Source organism: Diaphorina citri, unplaced genomic scaffold (genome assembly GCF_000475195.1).
Source record: "Diaphorina citri unplaced genomic scaffold, Diaci psyllid genome assembly version 1.1 scaffold92, whole genome shotgun sequence".
Taxonomy (NCBI): Eukaryota; Metazoa; Arthropoda; class Insecta; order Hemiptera; family Psyllidae; genus Diaphorina; species Diaphorina citri.
In genome coordinates, this window is record NW_007377529.1 from 272509 (window position 1) to 293488 (window position 20980).

Here is a 20980-nt window from a genome sequence, read left to right on the forward strand (position 1 = left end):
GTGATTATGTTCGCGGATTTCGCGATTATGTTCGCGGATTTGGCGATTTTGTTCGCGGATTTGGCGATTATGTTCGCGGATTTGGCAATTATTTTCGCGGATTCGCGTCCCGAATCGACATTTTGGATATTTGGCAAGCCTAGCTATACAGGGAAAAAGCTCAAAAGGCTACTAGCGCTTCTCACGACTTTACCTTTAGCCACAGGTCGCTCAAATTTTGCAAGCAGCTTCAGTAATTAATGATGATCAACCTTCAGGTATCTTCTTCAGTAGAGTTTATTAAGTAGGTAGGTAGTGTAAGGTAGAAAACGCCTCGGGAAATTAACTTAGTCACTGGGTACCTATAACTATAAATAGTTAGGCATTTACTATTTATAATAGGTAATTAGATAGAAGCTTAACCCATCCTTTAGGGCTGTCCAGCCCCTACACCTAAGCCTCGGTTTGGGCTTTTTGTGTATGGGGTTAGTATTGTAGCTTGGTAATGAGGAAATCCGTAAGTATAAGTTTCGATCAGGTTGTGTTACAAACGATTCGTTGTGTTACAAACGATTCGATCAGGTTGTGTTACAAATGATTGGTTTTAAATTTAGACACCGATTTGTACCAAGAAATCACTCGTCCCTTACTGAGGAAGATATCTGAAGGTAAGCAACCTCGAGTGTGATGGATATTTGGATGGGTGAGCGTCAAGGACCCATCCTGTGCGTGCGCGACTGCGCGTTCTATAGCCAGCACAGTAGCATCAAATCCACGTCCTCTTGATTACTAAGCGAGCGTCTTGACCACCACATCACCGAGTCCGGTTAGTGGAAGCTAAAATCTTAATGGATAGTAAATTTTCAACTAAAATAGCTACCTACATGCCTTGTTTATCTACGACTTTTCTACCTATCCGTAAAATAATTAGCATTGTTGTCTATAGCCTCCTAAAATGATACTGATAACGGTTTAGCTCCCCTTGAAAAGTTAGGGTACCTACCAATGATAAAACAGACTCTTATCACCAGGAAAGGGTAAAACCCAATCCTTGATGATAACATTGCAGGTAAGTGTGTGATACAAAAATGCTAAATGATAACGCCATTTTTGACCTTTTAAAACGGTCCGCGTTAGGGTACCTACCAATGATAAAACAGACTCTTATCACCAGGAAAGGGTAAAACCCAATCCTTGATGATAACATTGCAGGTAAGTGTCTGATACGAAAATGCTAAATGATAACGCCATTTTTGACCTTTTAAAACGGTCCGGTCTCGAAAATAATCTCATAGGTAAAGGTTTTTACCTATTGACAAATCGACTGTGTACAGGAGTGTGCACAAAACAAAGTTTGTCGATAAAACAACACAGCGGTGTTTGCGATGATATCAGTTATATCGTTAATTAATAACACGGACATTCGGATATTCTGTGATGAGATGTTATTATTCTAATTGAAGAGGTGGGAAACACAACCTCTGGAGGAAAATCCATCGCTCGATTTGTTTCTCATCATTTTCAATCCATGTCTCAAGAAGAATTAAATTAAAATTTATTTCCGTAAATTGTTCTTTATTGCTGAAATATGACGAATTTATTAACGCTGTTTTGTCTTTTCGTTGTAAATTTATCGGATAGTGCTTTCGGATTTGGACCTTATCGCGTATCCAGAAGACAAATAGGAACATCTCTGGGCAACATTGTTTTTCCGAATGATGGTAAGTAAAAGTTTGAGCTTTATCGCTTTTTGGTTTTAAATTAAGTCCTATTTTTTGCCTTTTCTCTGCCGGCCGAGTTTTGCCTTTTTAATTATGTACCTAAAATTAAATAGGTAATTAGTAATTAGATAGGTATTAGATATCTATTATTTTTTCATCCTCGTATTAAATAGACGGAAAAATATTTATCTAGGCAACATTTTTTTTTTTTCAACCTGAAAATCCATCGCTCGATTTGTTTCTCATCATTTTCAATCCATGTCTCAAGAAGAATTAAATTAAAATTTATTTCCGTAAATTGTTCTTTGTTGCTGAAATATGACGAATTTATTAACGCTACTTTGTCTTTTCGTTGTAAATTTATCGGATAGTGCTTTCGGATTTGGACCTTATCGCGTATCCAGAAGACAAATAGGAACATCTCTGGGCAACATTGTTTTTCCGAATGATGGTAAGTAAAAGTTTGAGCTTTATCGCTTTTTGGTTTTAAATTAAGTCCTATTTTTTGCCTTTTTACTGCCGGCCGAGTTTTGCCTTTTTAATTATGTACCTAAAATTAAATAGGTAATTAATAATTAGATAGGTATTAGATATCTATTATTTTTTCATCCTCGTATATAGACGGAAAAATATTTATCTAGGCAACATTTTTTACTTTCTATTATTTTTTTTTTTCAACCTGTGTCGGTGGTGTAGTGGTCAAGACGCTCGCCTGATGAACAGGAGAGTGTGGGTTCAACCCCAGCCAAGGTATGGAAATTTTGTTCTCATCATGATTTGAGAATTTGGTGGTAGTCTACCCTAATGCTAGAATAAAGAGACTTTCCAGTCCTATTCAAGCAATAAAAAAACCTGCAGACAATACACCTATTTCAGTTCAATATAATGCCTGTAAGGATTTTCCCCCTAATATTTCCTTGTCCTTACGCCTCTATCCTACAAACAATGTAGAAGGCCGCTCAGCTACAGGTACCTGCTACGCATAGAATGGAATTTTAGGAAAAATCAATTCTCGATCGATTCAGCCTATTGAAAAAAAGAATCGCTAATTAATTCAATAATTATGATAATTATATGAATAAAAAAAAAATAGATCAGTAGTTCACGCCATAGTTCAATACCTACCCATTTCAAGGATGAAGGTCAGGGTACTATGATCATAGATAATAACTGTAGGTAATGGCGGTAAGTTGTTTACCGTACAATAGACTTCGTTACGCATCAGAATGCCCAGATTTTTTCCGAAGGTATTAGGAGAATATGCCGACAATTAGGAGTGGGTGGATGAATTTTTTGGTAAAATACAAAAATGCGGTTCCCAGAAAAATGGTGTTAACACAGAAGTTGATTTCTGGATTCTTTTTAAAGTACCGGGATACCGCCCGGAGTCGATAGCGCTTCGCCTTGCAACTTGCAAAGTCAAGAAAGTTCGACAACGCTACTAGAGATATTATATACGCCACAAACCAAGTATAGTCATTTTCAGGAACATAGTTGGAGAGGTTTCTGTCATACTCTTAAAGATATTGATAGATTCTGACGTAACTTTGTGAAGATTCATCTTGAAAAAAGAAGAACACAATAACTTTTACTCTTCACAGTTGGGGGAGGGGTTTTTTTATTGTTTATTCAAACAAACAGACATGTTTCGCTATTGCTGGCATCATCAGTGTAAACTGTAAAAAATTGCACTCTTAAAGATAAAGATTCGTCGGCAGAGATTTGAACCCACAACATCCCTTTCACCAGTTAATTAAATGGGGTCAGAGCGAAGGCTGTTTTTCTGGGACTTTGATGTACCTATAAGTACCTACTTTGTTTCGTCAAAAAAAAGGAAGTGCGGATGTTAAATTCTACAGAAGGTATGGATCTTGACATTCCTAGTATCATTCATGAATCCATGGCATGCGGCCATGGATTCATGAGAATCTTATTGACAGTTGAATGAATTTATCGATAGGTTTACTCGTATGTAGGTACGTTTCATCTGTAAAAACCTACATAAATGATCTTCTTCAGACCTCAGAGAAGAAAAGGGAACAAAAAATAATATGGGGAAGAACCCAGCATTTTCCTCCATATCGCCTTCTGAAATTAGATTTGCCAATACTTAGGAAAAGATAAAGGTGGGAGAGGGAGAGATATTTTAGTGGAGATGCCAAAACTACTTCAATACTGTATACCGCTTAGACGCAGTACTATACGCTTAGATGTTCAGAAATAGGTACGACAACGCTACTAGAGATATTATATACGCCACAAACCAAGTATAGTCATTTTCAGGAACATAGTTGGAGAGGTTTCTGTCATACTCTTTAAAGATAAAGATTCTTCGGCAGAGATTTGAACCCACAACATCCCTTTCACCAGTTAATTAAATGAGGTCAGAGGGAAGGCTGTTTTTCTGGGACTTTGATGTACCTACCTAAGTACCTACTTTGTTTCGTCAAAGAAAAGGAAGTGCGGATGTTAAATTCTACAAAAGGTATGGATCTTGACATATCATTCATCAACACATGGCATGCGGCCATGGATTCATGAGAATCTTATTGACAGTTGAATGAATTTATCGATAGGTTTATACTCGTATGTAGGTACGATTCATCTGTAAAAACCTACGTATATGATCTTCTTCAGACCTCAGAGAAGAAAAGGGAACAAAAAATACTATGGGGAAGAACCCAGCATTTTCCTCCATATCGCCTTCTGAAATTAGATTTGCCAAAACTTGGGAAAAGATAAAGGTGGGAGAGGGAGAGATATTTTAGTGGAGATGCCAAAACTACTTCAATACTGTAAACCGCTTAGACGCAGTACTATATGCTTAGACGTTCAGAAATAGCCAAGATAGTATGGGATACAGTTTGAGCCTGGTCTGCGAGCATACTCTTAGGTTAAACTATTTCAACATGAGTTTGTAGACCCGGGGTAACCGGGGTTTAGTTGACAAAACAGGGACAGTGGTTCCACAGCTTGGTATCAGACGGATAAGAGGTAAAGTCCTTCCTTGGCTATTTATTTAACCTAACTGTGAAAGAAATGAGTTCAACGATAAAAGCTCGTTATATCTTAAGTTTTGATAGGTACTTCTAAGTGTGTATTTATTAAAAAGAAAAAGTATTTATTTAAATATTATCTATTGTTTTTTTTTCTCTCCATTCGAAAATGAGAACACGTTTGGATCTTAATTTTCAGAAAATAATATTTTATTACAATGAGGAATAGTAATAACTGATTATAAAATAATACTATTTAAACAACAAAAATTAAACCAAAAGAAGATTAAAACTTGCAAAATGAAATACAGTGCGGGAAAAATAAAAATACTAGCAGCAAGGATTTTTGTTGTTTGGAAAAACAAAATTTGAGAACCCCTGGTCTAAACGGATCACCTGTCTAAATAGTGTCTAGTGGACACCACCTGTTTGATTGCATTGCAACGATAAATTCCTGCTCTAATTATCCTATCACTCATCACAACTACAATGACGAACTTAGTGTGGATTTTTTGTCTAAATTTTGCATCAATTTGTTTGTATTATTAGCTGTCACATTAGATGGACAATTTTCAGTGTCAAAGTGAGGGACTGACTACTAATGGCCCGGGAAAATCTAGGTTTACGTATTAAACTAGGTTTACGTATATCTAACTCTCTGTTTGTTTGATTGGTTGATCTCGAAAGTTTTTGCCAATCAGACGGCTTAATCCGGGAGGTAAACTTAAACCGAATCACTATTTCAAAAGATTTAGTAAATCACATTGCTTAATTCAAGAGTTAAACTTCTGAGTTATAAGATGTTAGCGTAACTTCCCCCAGTGAATCTAAAGCTGTGTCCACATATGGTCGACGCCCTCGATCGACGAGGTGAATCCATGTTGTCGAGGTAGGTGTACGGTTTCAGTCGACATCGATCGACGGGGTCGACTATGTGTGGACACAATGGACGCTCCTTTTTAAGATAGTCGTATTTATTTATTCCTCTTTTCTTTCAGAGGTGACAACGCCGAGGAAAATCCGGTTTCAGTCGACATCGATCGACGGGGTCGACTATGTGTGGACACAATGGACGCTCCTTTTTAAGATAGTCGTATTTATTTATTCCTTTTTTCTTTCAGAGGTGACAACGCCGAGGAAAATTGTCCACAATGTTGTCTCCAATTTACCGCAGAACCTCCAGAATCTCCTCGATATCACGCAGGAAGACTTGGATTATTTCGAGGTCGAGCCGTTCGACGACAGATTTGGACAGAAACCGAAAGAGAACAAATGCAAAGTGGGCAGACAGCAGTCCCCCATTGATATAGACACGTTTAACACCGTCTGGAAGGAGTATCCACCGCTGCATATGAATGGACACTGGAATTTCAAGCACAAAGTTCTTCTCTTCAACGAAGGACATACGAGTGGGTTTTTTTCGATCTTTTTGATTAGGAATCGTCAGGAAAATATACGTAAGAGTATTATAGGTACTGTTACGGACTTTGAGCTATTTGAACATTCTGTAACTTCTAGACACGTTTAACACCGTCTGGAAGGAGTATCCACCGCTGCATATGAATGGACACTGGAATTTCAAGCACAAAGTTCTTCTCTTCAATGAAGGACATACGAGTGGGTTTTTTCGATCTTTTTGATTAGGAATCGTCAGGAAAATATACGTAAGAGTATTAGAGGTACTGTTACGGACTTTAAGCTATTTGAACATTCTGTAACTTTGAGCTCTTCCTAAATTCTAATTGGAAGAGAGATGCGACCACAGGGAAAAAGATGAAATAACCAGTTGCTATGTAGCATTGAGAATGGGAGAAGTTACGGAGGGTAACTTTCCCCGTAGCCCGTAGTAATTGATTTTAACGATTGCTGCCCTGAATAGACACTCGACTGAAAGAATAAATTATCATTTTACACGAGTAGAGATGCGACCACAGGGAAAAAGATGAAATAACCAGTTGCTATGTAGCATTGAGAATGGGAGAAGTTACGGAGGGTAACTTTCCCCGTCGCCCGTAGTAATTGAATTTTTTAACGATTGCTGCCCTGAATAGACACTCGACTGAAAGAATGAGTTATCATTTTACACGAGTGCCTAGATTTAATAATCCACATTTTTTCTTGTCCTCCAGTTATGTTGAAAGAAAAGGGAGGAGTAAACCGTCCAAAAATTACCGGTGGTCCTCTGAGGGAGCAATACACATTTGAGCAACTGCATTTCCACTGGGGACCCAACCCTTCTATGGGAAGCGAACACACCATCAATGGACAAACGTAAGTTTTAGCCTTTAGAGGAGTCAACCTATAAATTGTTCAAATTATGGTGGCCGCGCCGTCACGCGTTAGTTTCAAAATCAAACACAAAGTTTTCCTCCAATCATCCTTCTTCCTTATTGGTAACCATGACGTGGTAACCAATCATGTGGTTTCTTCCAAAACGGAGTAGGTTGTACAGAAATTTGTTCCGACGTCTTTCCCAAGGATGCATCCTAAGGAGACAAACTGGGCTGGGTGGTGTAGTGGTCAAGGCGCTCGCCTGGTAAACAGGAGGGCGTGGGTTCAATGAGTTCAATCCCAGCCGAGGTATAGAATCCTGAACATAATTTGAGAATTTGACCACAATAATAGTAGTAGCCTGTTCTGGTTTCAACTGGCCTTCGATCTTTGAAGTATCATTTCCCGGGTTCGGGCTGCCGCATGCCGGAATGCTGGAGTAAAGGGAGATTTCAGTCCTAAGCGAGCAGTATAAATAAGCACTATTTCAAACTAGCTATTTTGATGTTATTCTTTTCTATTCTAGGTATGCCGCTGAAGCTCACATGGTTCATTATCAGAGTAGATATGGCTCGTACAAGAAGGCGAAGGAAAACAAAGGACTTCTAGTACTCGGCTACATTTTCCAAGTAAGACAAAACTGTTTGGAGAAAAACTGAGCCAAAGAGAACTGAAAATGAACCAAGTTGGGGCCAGAGCCCACTTGGTTCTCGGTTCACAAAAGATAAATACTCGTATTTAATAATTGAATTTTCAAGTTTGGTTAGCTTCGGTTAAGCTTGGTTGTTCTTCCCTGGGGTACGCCATAGAAAAATGAGCTTTTGTTGAAATGATAATAAATACGTATATAATCAATCAAATAATCATAGGAGTATACTGATAGATTCTGATGTGATTCTGTGAAGATTCATCTTGGAAACAAGTTTGGTTAGCTTCGGTTAAGCTTGGTTGTTCTTCCCTGGGGTACGCCATAGAAAAATGAGCTTTTGTTGAAATGATAATAAATATAATCAATCAAATAATCATAGGAGTATACTGATAGATTCTGATGTGATTCTGTGAAGATTCATCTTGGAACGAAGAACACCAGTAACTTATACTCTTCGTTCTAGGTTTCGGACCACTTCAACGAAGAGCTGAGAGATTTCATCGATCCTATTCCTCTGGTATCGCGTTTCAAGAACGTCACCTTTTCAGCGCCCGACATTTTGAAACTGTTCAAGAAAGCTTCCAACGCTTGTTACTATACGTACACGGGATCTTTGACGCAATGATTATAAGTAATTATTCCAGTTTTCTTCTTCTAATTATATTCATTAGGATAATATTATTGTATTACGTAAGTATTAGTCAAGAAGAATTTCATCTTTTGATAATTCTATATTTCTATAGATAAACATTAATTAAACGTGTTGCAAATCTCTCTGTGTTAAGGACAGGTTGATATATAGTTTATTGTTATAAATAATATAAATCAAATAATGCATCCACTAAGAATGCATACTTGTCCATGTATATTATAGGAACCAAAAATGCTCTAAAAGTTCATTTTCTTTACAGCTTTTCATAGAGAAACAAAATGAGATAAATATTATCTACCAACGTTTCTTTTATTTTTCCATGAATAAGAAAATAACATTGATATTTTCGATTTCTAATTCTAATCAACAATAAATGTGCATAAATAATAATAATCTCGTCATCTTTTTGCTCCAAGATATAATGATAAACAATATCTCGCAATGATTATAAGTAATTATTCCAGTTTTCTTCTTCTAATTATATTCATTAGGATAATATTATTGTATTACGTAAGTATTAGTCAACAAGAATTTCATCTTTTGATAATTCTATATTTCTATAGATAAACATTAATTAAACGTGTTGTAAATCTCTCTGTGTTAAGGACAGGTTGATATATAGTTTATTGTTATAAATAATATAAATCAAATAATGCATCCACTAAGAATGCATACTTGTCCATGTATATTATAGGAACCAAAAATGCTCTAAAAGTTCATTTTCTTTACAGCTTTTCATAGAGAAACAAAATGAGATAAATATTATCTACCAACGTTTCTTTTATTTTTCCATGAATAAGAAAATAACATTGATATTTTCGATTTCTAATTCTAATCAACAATAAATGTGCATAAATAATAATAATCTCGTCATCTTTTTGCTCCAAGATATAATGATAAACAATATCCTCTGGTATTGGAGTAAATGAGAATAAAATTTCATTGATGGGATTGAACCCACTCAACCACCGAAGCAGATGACATAGTGTAGAGATCTAAAGAATCGTCACTAGTGTTAAAGACGAAATTCCTTCACCAGAGAATATAGCGTAAGTTAGAAACGTGTTTCTTTTTCTTTACCTTTTCTGGAGCAAAAAGACGAGTTTCTATTTTGCAACAAAAATGATAATTATGAAAAGAGCATAAAATAAAATATTAGGCAGTCCATGACTAGCTGGTTAGTACAAAAGTTAACAAATTTCAAGCGAAATCACAAGAACACTTACTCAATATTTTTTGGGGGAAATGGCCAGTGTAAACGTTACTCAAGAAAGATTTTTTTATATAGTAAAATAATGTAACTTTCGGATAGCTTGGGGGATTTTGAACTTTTTCGATGGTAAAATCTTTGGCAATTAAAATAAAACGAATGGGCTACCTGTACCCACAGTCTGCAAAATAATTCAAAACGTACTTTTTACCAGAGCTGACAGCTTTTAATTAATGCAAAAAATTTCAGAACACAAATAAAATAAAATATAAATCTGCTTAAAAATAAATAAAAATCTGCGAACAAAATATAAACGTAGGAAAAACTACTTAATGTTGTAAAAACATACAATGGAACGGTGAAATGGAAGAACTAAAAATGTGAAAGAAATGAGTTCAACGATAAAAGCTCGTTATATCTTAAGTTTTGATAGGTACTTCTAAGTGTGTATTTATTAAAAAGAAAAAGTATTTATTTAAATATTATCTATTGTTTTTTTTTTCTCTCTCCATTCGAAAATGAGAACACGTTTGGATCTTAATTTTCAGAAAATAATATTTTATTACAATGAGGAATAGTAATAACTGATTATAAAATAATACTATTTAAACAACAAAAATTAAACCAAAAGAAGATTAAAACTTGCAAAATGAAATACAGTGCGGGAAAAATAAAAATACTAGCAGCAAGGATTTTTGTTGTTTGGAAAACAAAACAGTGGAAGGAAGTAAGAGACATTTCGAGCGTCATTTTAGCCAAGGGGTTTTTAGAGAAATACACCTTGTTTATATCATCCTTTTTTCATTCCTGTGCAAACCGTGACATTGCTACTCCAAGGTGCAAAATGTATAGGGTGTTTACTGATTACATTTGAATTCCTGTTGAGGAAACATTGAAATTGATTTTTTGTGTGCTCTAAAGAATGTTCTCTAATCTATGAGAATTATCAGGTAAGACTTATAGTTATCCAATCAATTTTGGAAAAGAAATTCATGTAAAGAACATACTGACACAACCGATGAGGAATTGTAAAGTACATAAGATGGTGATCATATTCCTAAATTTCAGTACTTTTCCGAACTGAATATCAAATTAAAATATATTGCACAACATATTCGCAAAGCATTAATAGGTACAATACCTATACATTTGGTAGGAATATTCAAACAATATTGATTATGTAGAAAAACAAACAATAAATACATTGGAATCTCTAGGGAAAAATTAAATGAAAATAAAACAATACAAACGTTTTCGTACAACTACAAGAAAAAAGCAATTTGCTTGAAAAAGTGAAGTAGGTACTAATAAAAAGAATCAAAGTAAAATTTGATAACAAATTATTAGTAAATTAGAATATAATATACTATTGATAATATACCAATAGAAAATGCGAGTCATAAAACATCATGTCAGATAGTAAATTGGTTCTAACACTTTGTGTAAAGTAATATTTCTGGATAAATAAATGATATTAATACGTAGGTTACTAAACTTAGTGTTATGCAACTCACATTTTACTATTATAAAACATATTCTTTGTGATTTGTGAAATCATATGAAAGTATTATCTGTCATTAGGGTACCTAATAAAAAGGTTGGTACACATTACCATGGTTCACGGTAGTGATAAGCACTATCATAGATAGTACATTTTAAAATTGGATAAACATTTTTTATGTTTAAATAAAATGCGAGATATCGAAAATATATAAAGAACATTAAGATTAAAATCTGGAAGATACATTATTTTTTTCAATACAAAGGTAGGTACCTACCTAATAAATGGTTTTTCTATTTAACTCATACGTAGGTACACCGAAAGTTATTGTGCAAGTGTTTTATAGGTATTGGTGTTAGTTTTGTTTCGTTTAAAGAAAGTTTTTCTATAAGAGGAAATAATATTCTTCTCTCTTTTATCATAACCGAAATGACTGCTTGTCACTAGAAATCTGAGATCTTCATTCACACGCTGACGAAAATGACAATGATATAGGAGAAGGATAGTAGGTAATCCGTTGTGCAAGTGTTTTATAGGTATTGGTGTTAGTTTTGTTTCGTTTAAAGAAAGTTTTTCTATAAGAGGAAATAATATTCTTCTCTCTTTCATCATAACCGAAATGACTGCTTGTCACTAGAAATCTGAGATCTTCGTTCACACGCTGACGAAAATGACAATGATATAGGAGAAGGATAGTAGGTAATCCGTAAAAAGAAGCCATCAGAAATAACTCTTATAAGACATATTTGAAAATGAATGCTTTATTACGCGTTTGGATAAGCAGATACGCATAAAATTCTCTTCTTTCCACTAAATCTTAGTTTGAGATGTTTTTCATTTCATTATTTTAAAAATACTACAACAAATATTTGGTTTCTAATAATTAACAGAATAGTTATCATAAGAATATAATAAAATTTTGAGCAATGAAGAGGGAGCTTGCCCATATAAGGAGATTTCTTCTGGTTCTCCTTTTTTTTTCAAATCCTTTAATTCAAATCAATATAAATTTCGATAGTCCTTTTCTTCAGTTTATGATACAATTATTATGTACAATATACGATCATGTGCTCAAATGAAGATAGAATTGACATAACGATATACCGATTTGTTTTAGCAATAGTTCCCTCAAAACGATAATCAAAACATTTGTCAACATATAAATGAGGATTTATTCTTAATTTGAGATAATAGGGGGGAGGAGGGTGAATTAGTAGCGTCCCCCCGCCCCACCCCAGCTTACATATGGGTTAGGCATTGTAGGGGCACCGCACAACTTTGAACGGTCATTTAGAGCACCGCGGCCCAAAAAGTTTGAGAGAAAACGATAATCAAAACATTTGTCAACATATAAATGAGGATTTATTCTTAATTTGAGATAATAGGGGGGAGGAGGGTGAATTAGTAGCTTTCCCCCGCCCCACCCCAGCTTACATATGGGTTAGGCATTGTAGGGGCAACGCACAACTTTGAACGGTCATTTAGAGCACCGCGGCCCAAAAAGTTTGAGAACCCCTGGTCTAAACGGATCACCTGTCTAAATAGTGTCTAGTGGACACCACCTGTTTGATTGCATTGCAACAATAAATTCCTGCTCTAATTATCCTATCACTCATTACAACTACAATGACGAACTTAGTGTGGATTTTTTGTCTAAATTTTGCATCATAACCAAAAGAAGATTAAAACTTGCAAAATGAAATACAGTGCGGGAAAAATAAAAATACTAGCAGCAAGGATTTTTGTTGTTTGGAATATTTGCACACTTATTTGCTGTGTCTATGGGTAAGAAAAACATTGTCACTAACACAAAGTCAACACGGTCGACCATTGGATATAATAGGTAATACTGACGGTATAATTTGCTAGTCGTGAACACGAGAAAGGCATGATAGAGGGAACTGTAACAACTGACGTCTTATTGTCCCCAAATCGAAGAGAAGAGGACATGATAGGAGGAAGCCAGCCTTTCCTAGAACGATCCTTAATGGTTTAGAATAAAGTTCGGGAATCGAATCTGCGACCTACCGCTAATAAGACTGGGGAAAGCTCAAAAAGAGTTCGCAATTAGCGCTTCTCACGACTTTACCTTTAGCCATAGATCGCTCAAATTTTGCAGACAGCTTCCATAATGTATGACGATTAAATGTGTCCGCGGGCCGGAACTCGAGAAATGTACAGTTCGGCCGCTTTTTAACGCCAGATCTTTGAAAAAGCCCAAAAAGAGTTCGCAATGCTTAGGCCTTTAGATTTCAGCCAAAGTCGCTCGAACTTGGCACACAGATTCGATAAATTATGTAGATCAAATATATCCTTGGGTCCCGTTTCCAGAAGGCACGGTTCGGCTAACACTCAGAAGTGAATGGAAAAATAATCATGTTCAATTGTTGATACTCCATGCACCCTGTATTTGGATTAGACGAAGCCAGTTCAGCTACTGGGCTCGTGAAACACTACTGTATCCAGCAACTTTCCAGTCCAGTTAGTTGAAATTCTGGATTTACATCTGTTGGGAAGTGCATTTTGTGTAAACGGAAATTTTACTGGAAGTCGGTGGTGTTTACTCAAGGAAAGTAGATGAACTGTTTGTACTGTTTCCAGCCATAACACTCCCGTATACCGTTTAAAGCATAGGTTATACCTTGGGGTTACCGTGGAAAGTAGAATTTACCTTGGGGTTAACGTGTTGACCAAGCTGTCATCCATCCATTCCATGGTCTCAATACGGCTAACACTCAGAAGTGAATGGAAAAATAATCATGTTCAATTGTTGATACTCCATGCACCCTGTATTTGGATTAGACGAAGCCAGTTCAGCTACTGGGCTCGTGAAACACTACTGTATCCAGCAACTTTCCAGTCCAGTTAGTTGAAATTCTGGATTTACATCTGTTGGGAAGTGCATTTTGTGTAAACGGAAATTTTACTGGAAGTCGGTGGTGTTTACTCAAGGAAAGTAGATGAACTGTTTGTAGTCCAGCCATAACACTCCGGTATACCGTTTAAAGTATAGGTTATACCTTGGGGTTACCGTGGAAAGTAGGTTTTACCTTGGGGTTAACGTATTGACCAAGCTGTCATCCATCCATTCCATGGTCTCAATGATTTTCTGCGGATCGTAAGGAGGACTATAGATAATCTCCCGAACCTCTTCCCGGTCACAATTGCAGTAGGCGGTGGACACGTGAATTAAGGCCTGAAAGTGAAGAAGAAATATAAATTAGACTAGGTAAAATAACATAGGTGTTATGCAAATAGGTACACGCGTAAAAATATCTAACTGAGCAGTAGACTTGCACCACTTATTCGTAATAGATAGAATATTATATAATAATTAGGTAATAGGTAATTAATATGCACACCTACTTTAAGAACCTTGAATTTTTTATTGGCCGAACTACAGCCTCCGGAGTAAAGTCATAGATTGGAAATTAATGATAAAAACAATTTCTTTGAAAATGCCCGAATGAGACTGAAAAGCCTTCTTACTCTCACCAATTTTACTTTGATGTGTATCTAAGTTGTCTCTCTGTTCTGCAATAACTGTCGACCCGATTTTCATTAAATTTTGAACACATTTTCAGTACATGGAAGAAATTTGCTGAATTGTTTTTGGACCCCATTGAGCCATCAGGCCTAGAAATTATTTTTTCACCTTGAAATTAATCGAATTTATTTAACACCTCCAAACTAGATGGATCTAATCTTTTACATTCTAAATTCTCATAATTGATAAATAAGAGTATTTTTAGCCAATTAAGTGTAATAAGAGAAAGAACATCATGAGAAAAATGGGCATTTCCCGAAGTCTCGGTTAAAATCAGAATCGCAAAACGAATCAAATAACTAAGTACTTACCGCTCCTTACCTCGATATGTAAACAATCAATTCCCATTGAATGTAAACATCAATTACCATAAATAATGTGCCTAGCACGTTTTGGATAAACGTGTTCCCATTATGACACCGAAGTTAAGCAACGTTGTGCATGGTTGTACTGGGATGGATGACCAGTCCATGCACCTTCCATTAAGTCTATTTGAGCAGTAAAAAAGAACCAAGTACTATTATTTCTAAAGGTGTGTCCAAATATAGTATAGTCGAAGGTCGAAGCCGTTGATTGAAACCGTACACTGCCTCGACAACATAGATTCACCTCGTCGATCGACGGGGTCGACTACGTATGGACACAGCTTAAAGAACATTCAATTACCTCTAGGTGTGTCATTTCGTGACACAGTTCCACGAGTCGCTTTGTCCCCAACATATTAATGGTAACTGAAAGTTTGAGGGCTTCGTCAAACTTGACCGTGGCAGCTGAATGGAACACCACGGACACATTCTGCTTGAGGATCTTCTGATCGTTTTGACTGATCCCCAGCTCGGGTTCCGTGATGTCCCCCAGGATGGGTTTGATTTTGGCCAGCTCGTTGGATCGCTCTTGCCTGAGTTGATCGAACAGCTGGAAATTGAAAGAAATGAAAAACAAATCAGCCATCAGTTTTATAGAATAAAATAGAACTGGAAATTGAAAGAAATGAAATATCTCTAAAATGAGATTATGGAACAGACAGATTACGGAGCTATAAGCGAAAGGCGAGAGAATTCGAAAACTTGAAATGAAATAATTCAGGAGGAAAAAATCCGGTAGTAACTAGATTAGAATATAATTAGGTGGATTTCATAGGCCGGAAATGTAGTCTTTATGCCCAGTTTTACCAATTAGCCTTATTTGTCGGTGGCTAGTAAATTCTCAAAGTGTCATTGTTATGGAGAATCGAATGGATTCAGGAAGATTAAAGTTTATTTCCAGTCAAAATTTTGTTAGTCATAATCATACCTGAGTATGAAGGTGTCTCAGAATCGGACTGCTTGATATTGTTTGGGCAAAATGGCTTGACATCATGCAGGAGGAAAAACAACACTACCTCCAAAAGAATATTCCTAAGAAGGTGTCTCAGAATCGGACTGCTTGATATTGTTTGGGCAAAATGGCTTGACATCATGCAGGAGGAAAAACAACACTACCTCCAAAAGTACGAGTATATTCCTAAAGAAATTACACACATTGCCACTGACATAGGCAGTCAATAAACTTGAAAAACAAACTAGACAACATGAGGGTAATAACAGGGTTAGAAAGAGAGCTAAGGAATGTTATAACATACAAGTTCATTATAAACCTCGCTACGAACGCAACTCCCCAATAACCTAATTGTGTATACGAGAAACCTATTTCTTCAAATGCTGAAATGTCAGCACTGGTAATAAATTGCTCATACAAAAGGTCAAACTTTCTTGAAAAATATTGATTGAGGCTCTTGTTAATACTGTGTACTTTTAGAGCTGCCAGTAATTTGAGTTTCATTAATTACAAATAAGCGCAAGTCCTCAGGGGGTGATATAGAATTACAATGAAATTGGCCCTGATCTACATTACTTGACAAAATAATTAGTCACTTTTTTCACCGGACACTCTAGAGACTCTAGACAGTAAAGAGCAGAAATTTCCTTGCCCTACTCATTTCGTAGCGTGGGTAGATTGCCATGTAGCTGTGTCATGTGTGTCATTACGAACAGGGGTGCCCAAACAGTAAACCCCTACAAGTTAACATACTTGTTTGAAGCATACGACTTCCAACAGGGCAAATAATATCAATTTCTAGTAAAGAGTACACATTAGAGCAGGTACAAATTGATGGCGTTAAGAACTCTAGAAGTATGCTATGTATTTATTGAAATGACAAATTGAGAGTCTCTAGTTAACCTTTTGAAGCTGAGATCTAGTAAAATAAAATATAAGATAACCCACAAAAAATGGGTACATCTTCGCGGCAAAACTTCCTAATAGTCAAGTCATGATCTCCCAAAAATGGGAAATCATGTGTTGATCTTATATGACCAATATCAAATTTGCGATACCCCTTTCTACTCTACCTCGTTTTTATCTCAATAAATTACACTTCTATTTCATTGCACTCCTACTTCTTCTAATCTCACTTCTGCTTCACTGCACTGGTGGCGTGTTTCAAATCGGAAAAACTTTTCTATTCTTTTGATTTGAGTTTCTTATGCCTGTACGAAAGTTTAGTCATCCCTTCTCTAACATGCGCCAGTACTCCATAATAATCAACTAGTGCGCTATGTCTGTGTACAATCTTATGCCTGTACGAAAGTTTAGTCATCCCTTCTCTAACATGCGCCAGTACTCCATAATAATCAACTAGTGCGCTATGTCTGTGTACATAATATTATAGTTAGGTGAGTAAAAACTACAGCGATAATCATAAAGTATCTATCTAAGACTGAGAAAATGGGAGTTCCAGATAAATGACATCACTGGCACAGTAACCATTGCTAATGCTTATTTTTAGCTCCAAGACTCTTGGCAGCTCTGCAGCTTACTATCATATTAATTTGCATTACTGTAGATCTTGTAAGCAAGCTCATGTGTAAAGAGTCAAGGAAAAAGTTGATTCAGATCGGAGCTGAGTTCAGTTAGAACTCTAGGCTAGGGTATAGCTAGTGTAGTGCAGAGGTTCTCAAACTGGAGGGCGTGGAGACAAATCAAGGGGGGCGCGAGCTTTTTCTATAAAAAAAATTTATATCAAAATTACCTACCAGGTACTTAGACGAGGGATAATAAATAAAAAGAAGCCATCAGAAATAACTCTTATAAGACATATTTGAAAATGAATGCTTTATTACGCGTTTGGATAAGCAGATACGCATAAAATTCTCTTCTTTCCACTAAATCTTAGTTTGAGATGTTTTTCATTTCATTATTTTAAAAATACTACAACAAATATTTGGTTTCTAATAATTAACAGAATAGTTATCATAAGAATATAATAATATTTTGAGCAATGAAGAGGGAGCTTGCCCATATAAGGAGATTTCTTCTGGTTCTCCCTTTTTTTCAAATCCTTTAATTCAAATCAATATAAATTTCGATAGTCCTTTTCTTCAGTTTATGATACAATTATTATGTACAATATACGATCATGTGCTCAAATGAAGATAGAATTGACATAACGATATACCGATTTGTTTTATGTTTTTCATTTCATTATTTTAAAAATACTACAACAAATATTTGGTTTCTAATAATTAACAGAATAGTTATCATAAGAATATAATAAAATTTTGAGCAATGAAGAGGGAGCTTGCCCATATAAGGAGATTTCTTCTGGTTCTCCTTATTTTGTTTGTATTATTAGCTGTCACATTAGATGGACAATTTTCAGTGTCAAAGTGAGGGACTGACTACTAATGGCCCGGGAAAATCTGAGTTTAAATTAAACTAGGTTTACGTATATCTAACTCTCTGTTTGTTTGATTGGTTGATCTCGAAAGTTTTTGCCAATCATACGGCTTAATCCGGGAGGTAAACTTAAACCGAATCACTATTTCAAAAGGTTTAGTAAATCACATTGCTTAATTCAAGAGTTAAACTTCTGAGTTATAAGATGTTAGCGTAACTTCCCACAGAGAATCTAAAGCTGTGTCCACACATCATAGTTCCCTCAGCAATAGTCATTCTTCCTCAAACATTAAACTAAGTATTTGATATTTTAATTTAAAGGAAACTGTGAGGAAAAACAATTTTACCGTGGTAAAACTAAGAGTTTCTATAAGCTAAGATGCTCTGTACACGTTGTCTTCTTCATCAAGAGAGAATACGTGATGTACATTAAAAATAAACCATGGGGCTTATCTTTGAAAAGGTCTTAATTGGACGAAATATTTTTTCATAAATCTATAGATAGGTATTATCATAAAAAACCTCACAAGAACCACAATGCCTTAGAAAGCACAGATTCTAAAGGTCTGTGAGATTTAGTCCAGTTAAAAACTTTCTCTATGGAGAGGAATCATGGACACTGAATACCTATCTAATGGACATTGATGACATAGAAAAGTGTGATGTCAATAGAAGAGTTTGAGAAAACCAATACCAAACTCTTCAGAGCAGCCGTGAACAAAGTTGTCATACAGATGATGATTGCAAATATTTCGACTGGCGGAGAAAGAATAGGAAAAAAAAAACGGCTTGAAGAAAAAAATGAAATCTAGAAATTTTACCTTTAGTGGTTTCGTCAAGTCAAGGATATGTATAAAAGGGCATAGCTCAAGATGCAAAAGTTGAGGTTCTTCTTATCAATCTTATCACAAGATGGTTCTCATGAGGTTTAAGATACAGCAAAGCAAACAAAGTATTATGAAAACAACTTCTTTTTCATTGACAAATTTTATTAAAGCACTAATATCTCTCTAGGAAACTAATGTTTTAAATATTTACACTGTAATTTGTTATATGTTTAATTCAATTTACTAAATAGGTAATTATTATTTTTTAAAAGTAGGTAAACAAATAATTATTTGGCAGGTGTAACAAATAAAACAAAAAAGGAAAACTTAGAAATTAAATAATAAATCCTTATAACAGAAAGTTAATCTATTTTTCTAATAATTTCTATCAAAGGAAAGTACTTTATTTAATTTAATAGAAATTAATATCCGCAATGATTGGATCTTTGACTACAGGTGACTGTGCGGAGGGTGTTCTGTGGATCCTTTTCAATCAAACCATACCGATCTCACCACAACAGGTAAGAGAAGTATTCATTTTGATAGGCCAGCCACTGACTATCAGGTAGACCTGACAGGTACATTTGATCAGGTCCGCCTGTCAGGTCTACCTGATGAGCATACACACTATCATGTACACCTGACAGGCGGACCTGATCAGTTGTACCTGTCAGGTCTACCTGATAGTGAGTGGCTTATCTATGTATTATGCCGAGTTACACATTATATTGATTTTACATAGGAAAATGTACCACTATGAGTAAAATCTACAATTTTTTTTGGATCTTTGACTACAGGTGACTGTGCGGAGGGTGTTCTGTGGATCCTTTTCAATCAAACCATACCGATCTCACCACAACAGGTAAGAGGAGTATTCATTTTGATAGGCCAGCCCCACTCACTATCAGGTAGACCTGACAGGTACATTTGATCAGGTCCGCCTGTCAGGTATACCTGATGAGCATACACACTATCATGTAGACCTGACAGGCGGACCTGATCAGTTGTACCCGTCAGGTCTACCTGATAGTGAGTGGCTTATCTATGTATTATGCCGAGTTACACATTATATTAATTTTACATAGGAAAATGTACCACTATGAGTTAAAATCTACAAATTTTTCACTAATTTTGACCAAATTTTCGTTACAGCTATCTCAGTTCCGAAAGATGTACGGTTCCAACGGTGATACATTGAGATCCAACTTCAGAGAAACGCAAAGGTTGAACGGACGTCAAGTGGAGTTCGTTACGTCTGACTCATCCAAAAGCCAAGGACTCCAAGGAGGGCATTCAAATAGACAAAATCTTATGAGACACGATGACGAAGATTATACCACTCGACCGGTGTCTCAACGGTCTAAAAGGAGGGCATTCAAATAGACAAAATCTTATGAGACACGATGACGAAGATTATACCACTCGACCGGTGTCTCAACGGTCTAATTATGGTTATGGAAGGTATTAGAATCAGTAGGAAGGACCAAGATAGTATGGGATACAGTTTGAGCCTGGTCTGCGAGCATACTCTTAGGTTAAACTATTTCAACATGAGTTTGTAGACCCGGGGTTTAGTTGACAAAACAGGGACAGTGGTTCCACAGCTTGCTATCAGACAGATAAGAGGTAAATTCCTTCCTATTTAACCTAACCTTTCAAAACAATATCCTCTGGTATTGGAGTAAATGAGAATAAAATTTCATTGATGGGATTGAACCCACTCAACCACCGAAGCAGATGACATAATGTAGAGATCTAAAGAATCGTCACTAGTGTTAAAGACGAAATTCCTTCACCAGAGAATATAGCGTAAGTTAGAAACGTGTTTCTTTTTCTTTACCTTTTCTGGAGCAAAAAGACGAGTTTCTATTTTGCAACAAAAATGATAATTATGAAAAGAGCATAAAATA

General features: G+C 35.8%; 2 protein-coding genes and 2 long non-coding RNA genes across 7 annotated transcripts in view; 3 read left to right on the plus strand and 1 right to left on the minus strand.

Moving 5' to 3' along the window:
* Nucleotides 1–1404: 1404 nt before the first annotated feature.
* On the plus strand, nt 1405–20723 carry LOC103524319 (carbonic anhydrase 1-like). 2 transcript variants are annotated; one of them, XM_026833404.1, is made up of 9 exons: nt 1405–1470; nt 1922–2151; nt 5818–6105; nt 6826–6967; nt 7494–7596; nt 8080–8223; nt 19511–19591; nt 20223–20400; nt 20483–20723. In XM_026833404.1, the coding sequence occupies exons 2-9, from the start codon at nt 2019–2021 to the stop codon at nt 20536–20538; spliced, it is 1125 nt and encodes a 374-aa protein (XP_026689205.1). In that variant the 5' UTR covers nt 1405–1470; nt 1922–2018; the 3' UTR covers nt 20539–20723. The 2 variants fall into 2 exon arrangements, with proteins under 2 accessions (XP_026689205.1, XP_026689206.1); XM_026833405.1 differs by lacking the exon at nt 19511–19591 and adding an exon at nt 19856–19932 and having other exon boundaries at nt 1407–1470; nt 8080–8227; nt 20223–20434; nt 20523–20723.
* Nucleotides 10036–11815, plus strand: LOC113473918. The gene is made up of 2 exons (XR_003395707.1): nt 10036–11488; nt 11679–11815. It is a non-coding gene; the product is annotated as an uncharacterized LOC113473918 (long non-coding RNA).
* The window catches only part of LOC113473916 (putative fatty acyl-CoA reductase CG5065), a 37086-nt gene continuing 30115 nt past the window's right edge, over nt 14010–20980 (minus strand). For all 3 annotated transcript variants that reach the window (XM_026833407.1, XM_026833409.1, XM_026833408.1), the window contains exons 3-4: nt 15193–15441; nt 14010–14175 (exon numbers count right to left, since the gene is read on the minus strand). In XM_026833407.1, the coding sequence (XP_026689208.1) occupies nt 14026–14175; nt 15193–15441 (399 nt within the window). In that variant the 3' untranslated portion in view covers nt 14010–14025. The remainder of the gene's footprint in view (nt 14176–15192; nt 15442–20980) is intronic.
* Nucleotides 17633–19018, plus strand: LOC113473919. Its single transcript, XR_003395708.1, has 2 exons — nt 17633–18035; nt 18510–19018. It is a non-coding gene; the product is annotated as an uncharacterized LOC113473919 (long non-coding RNA).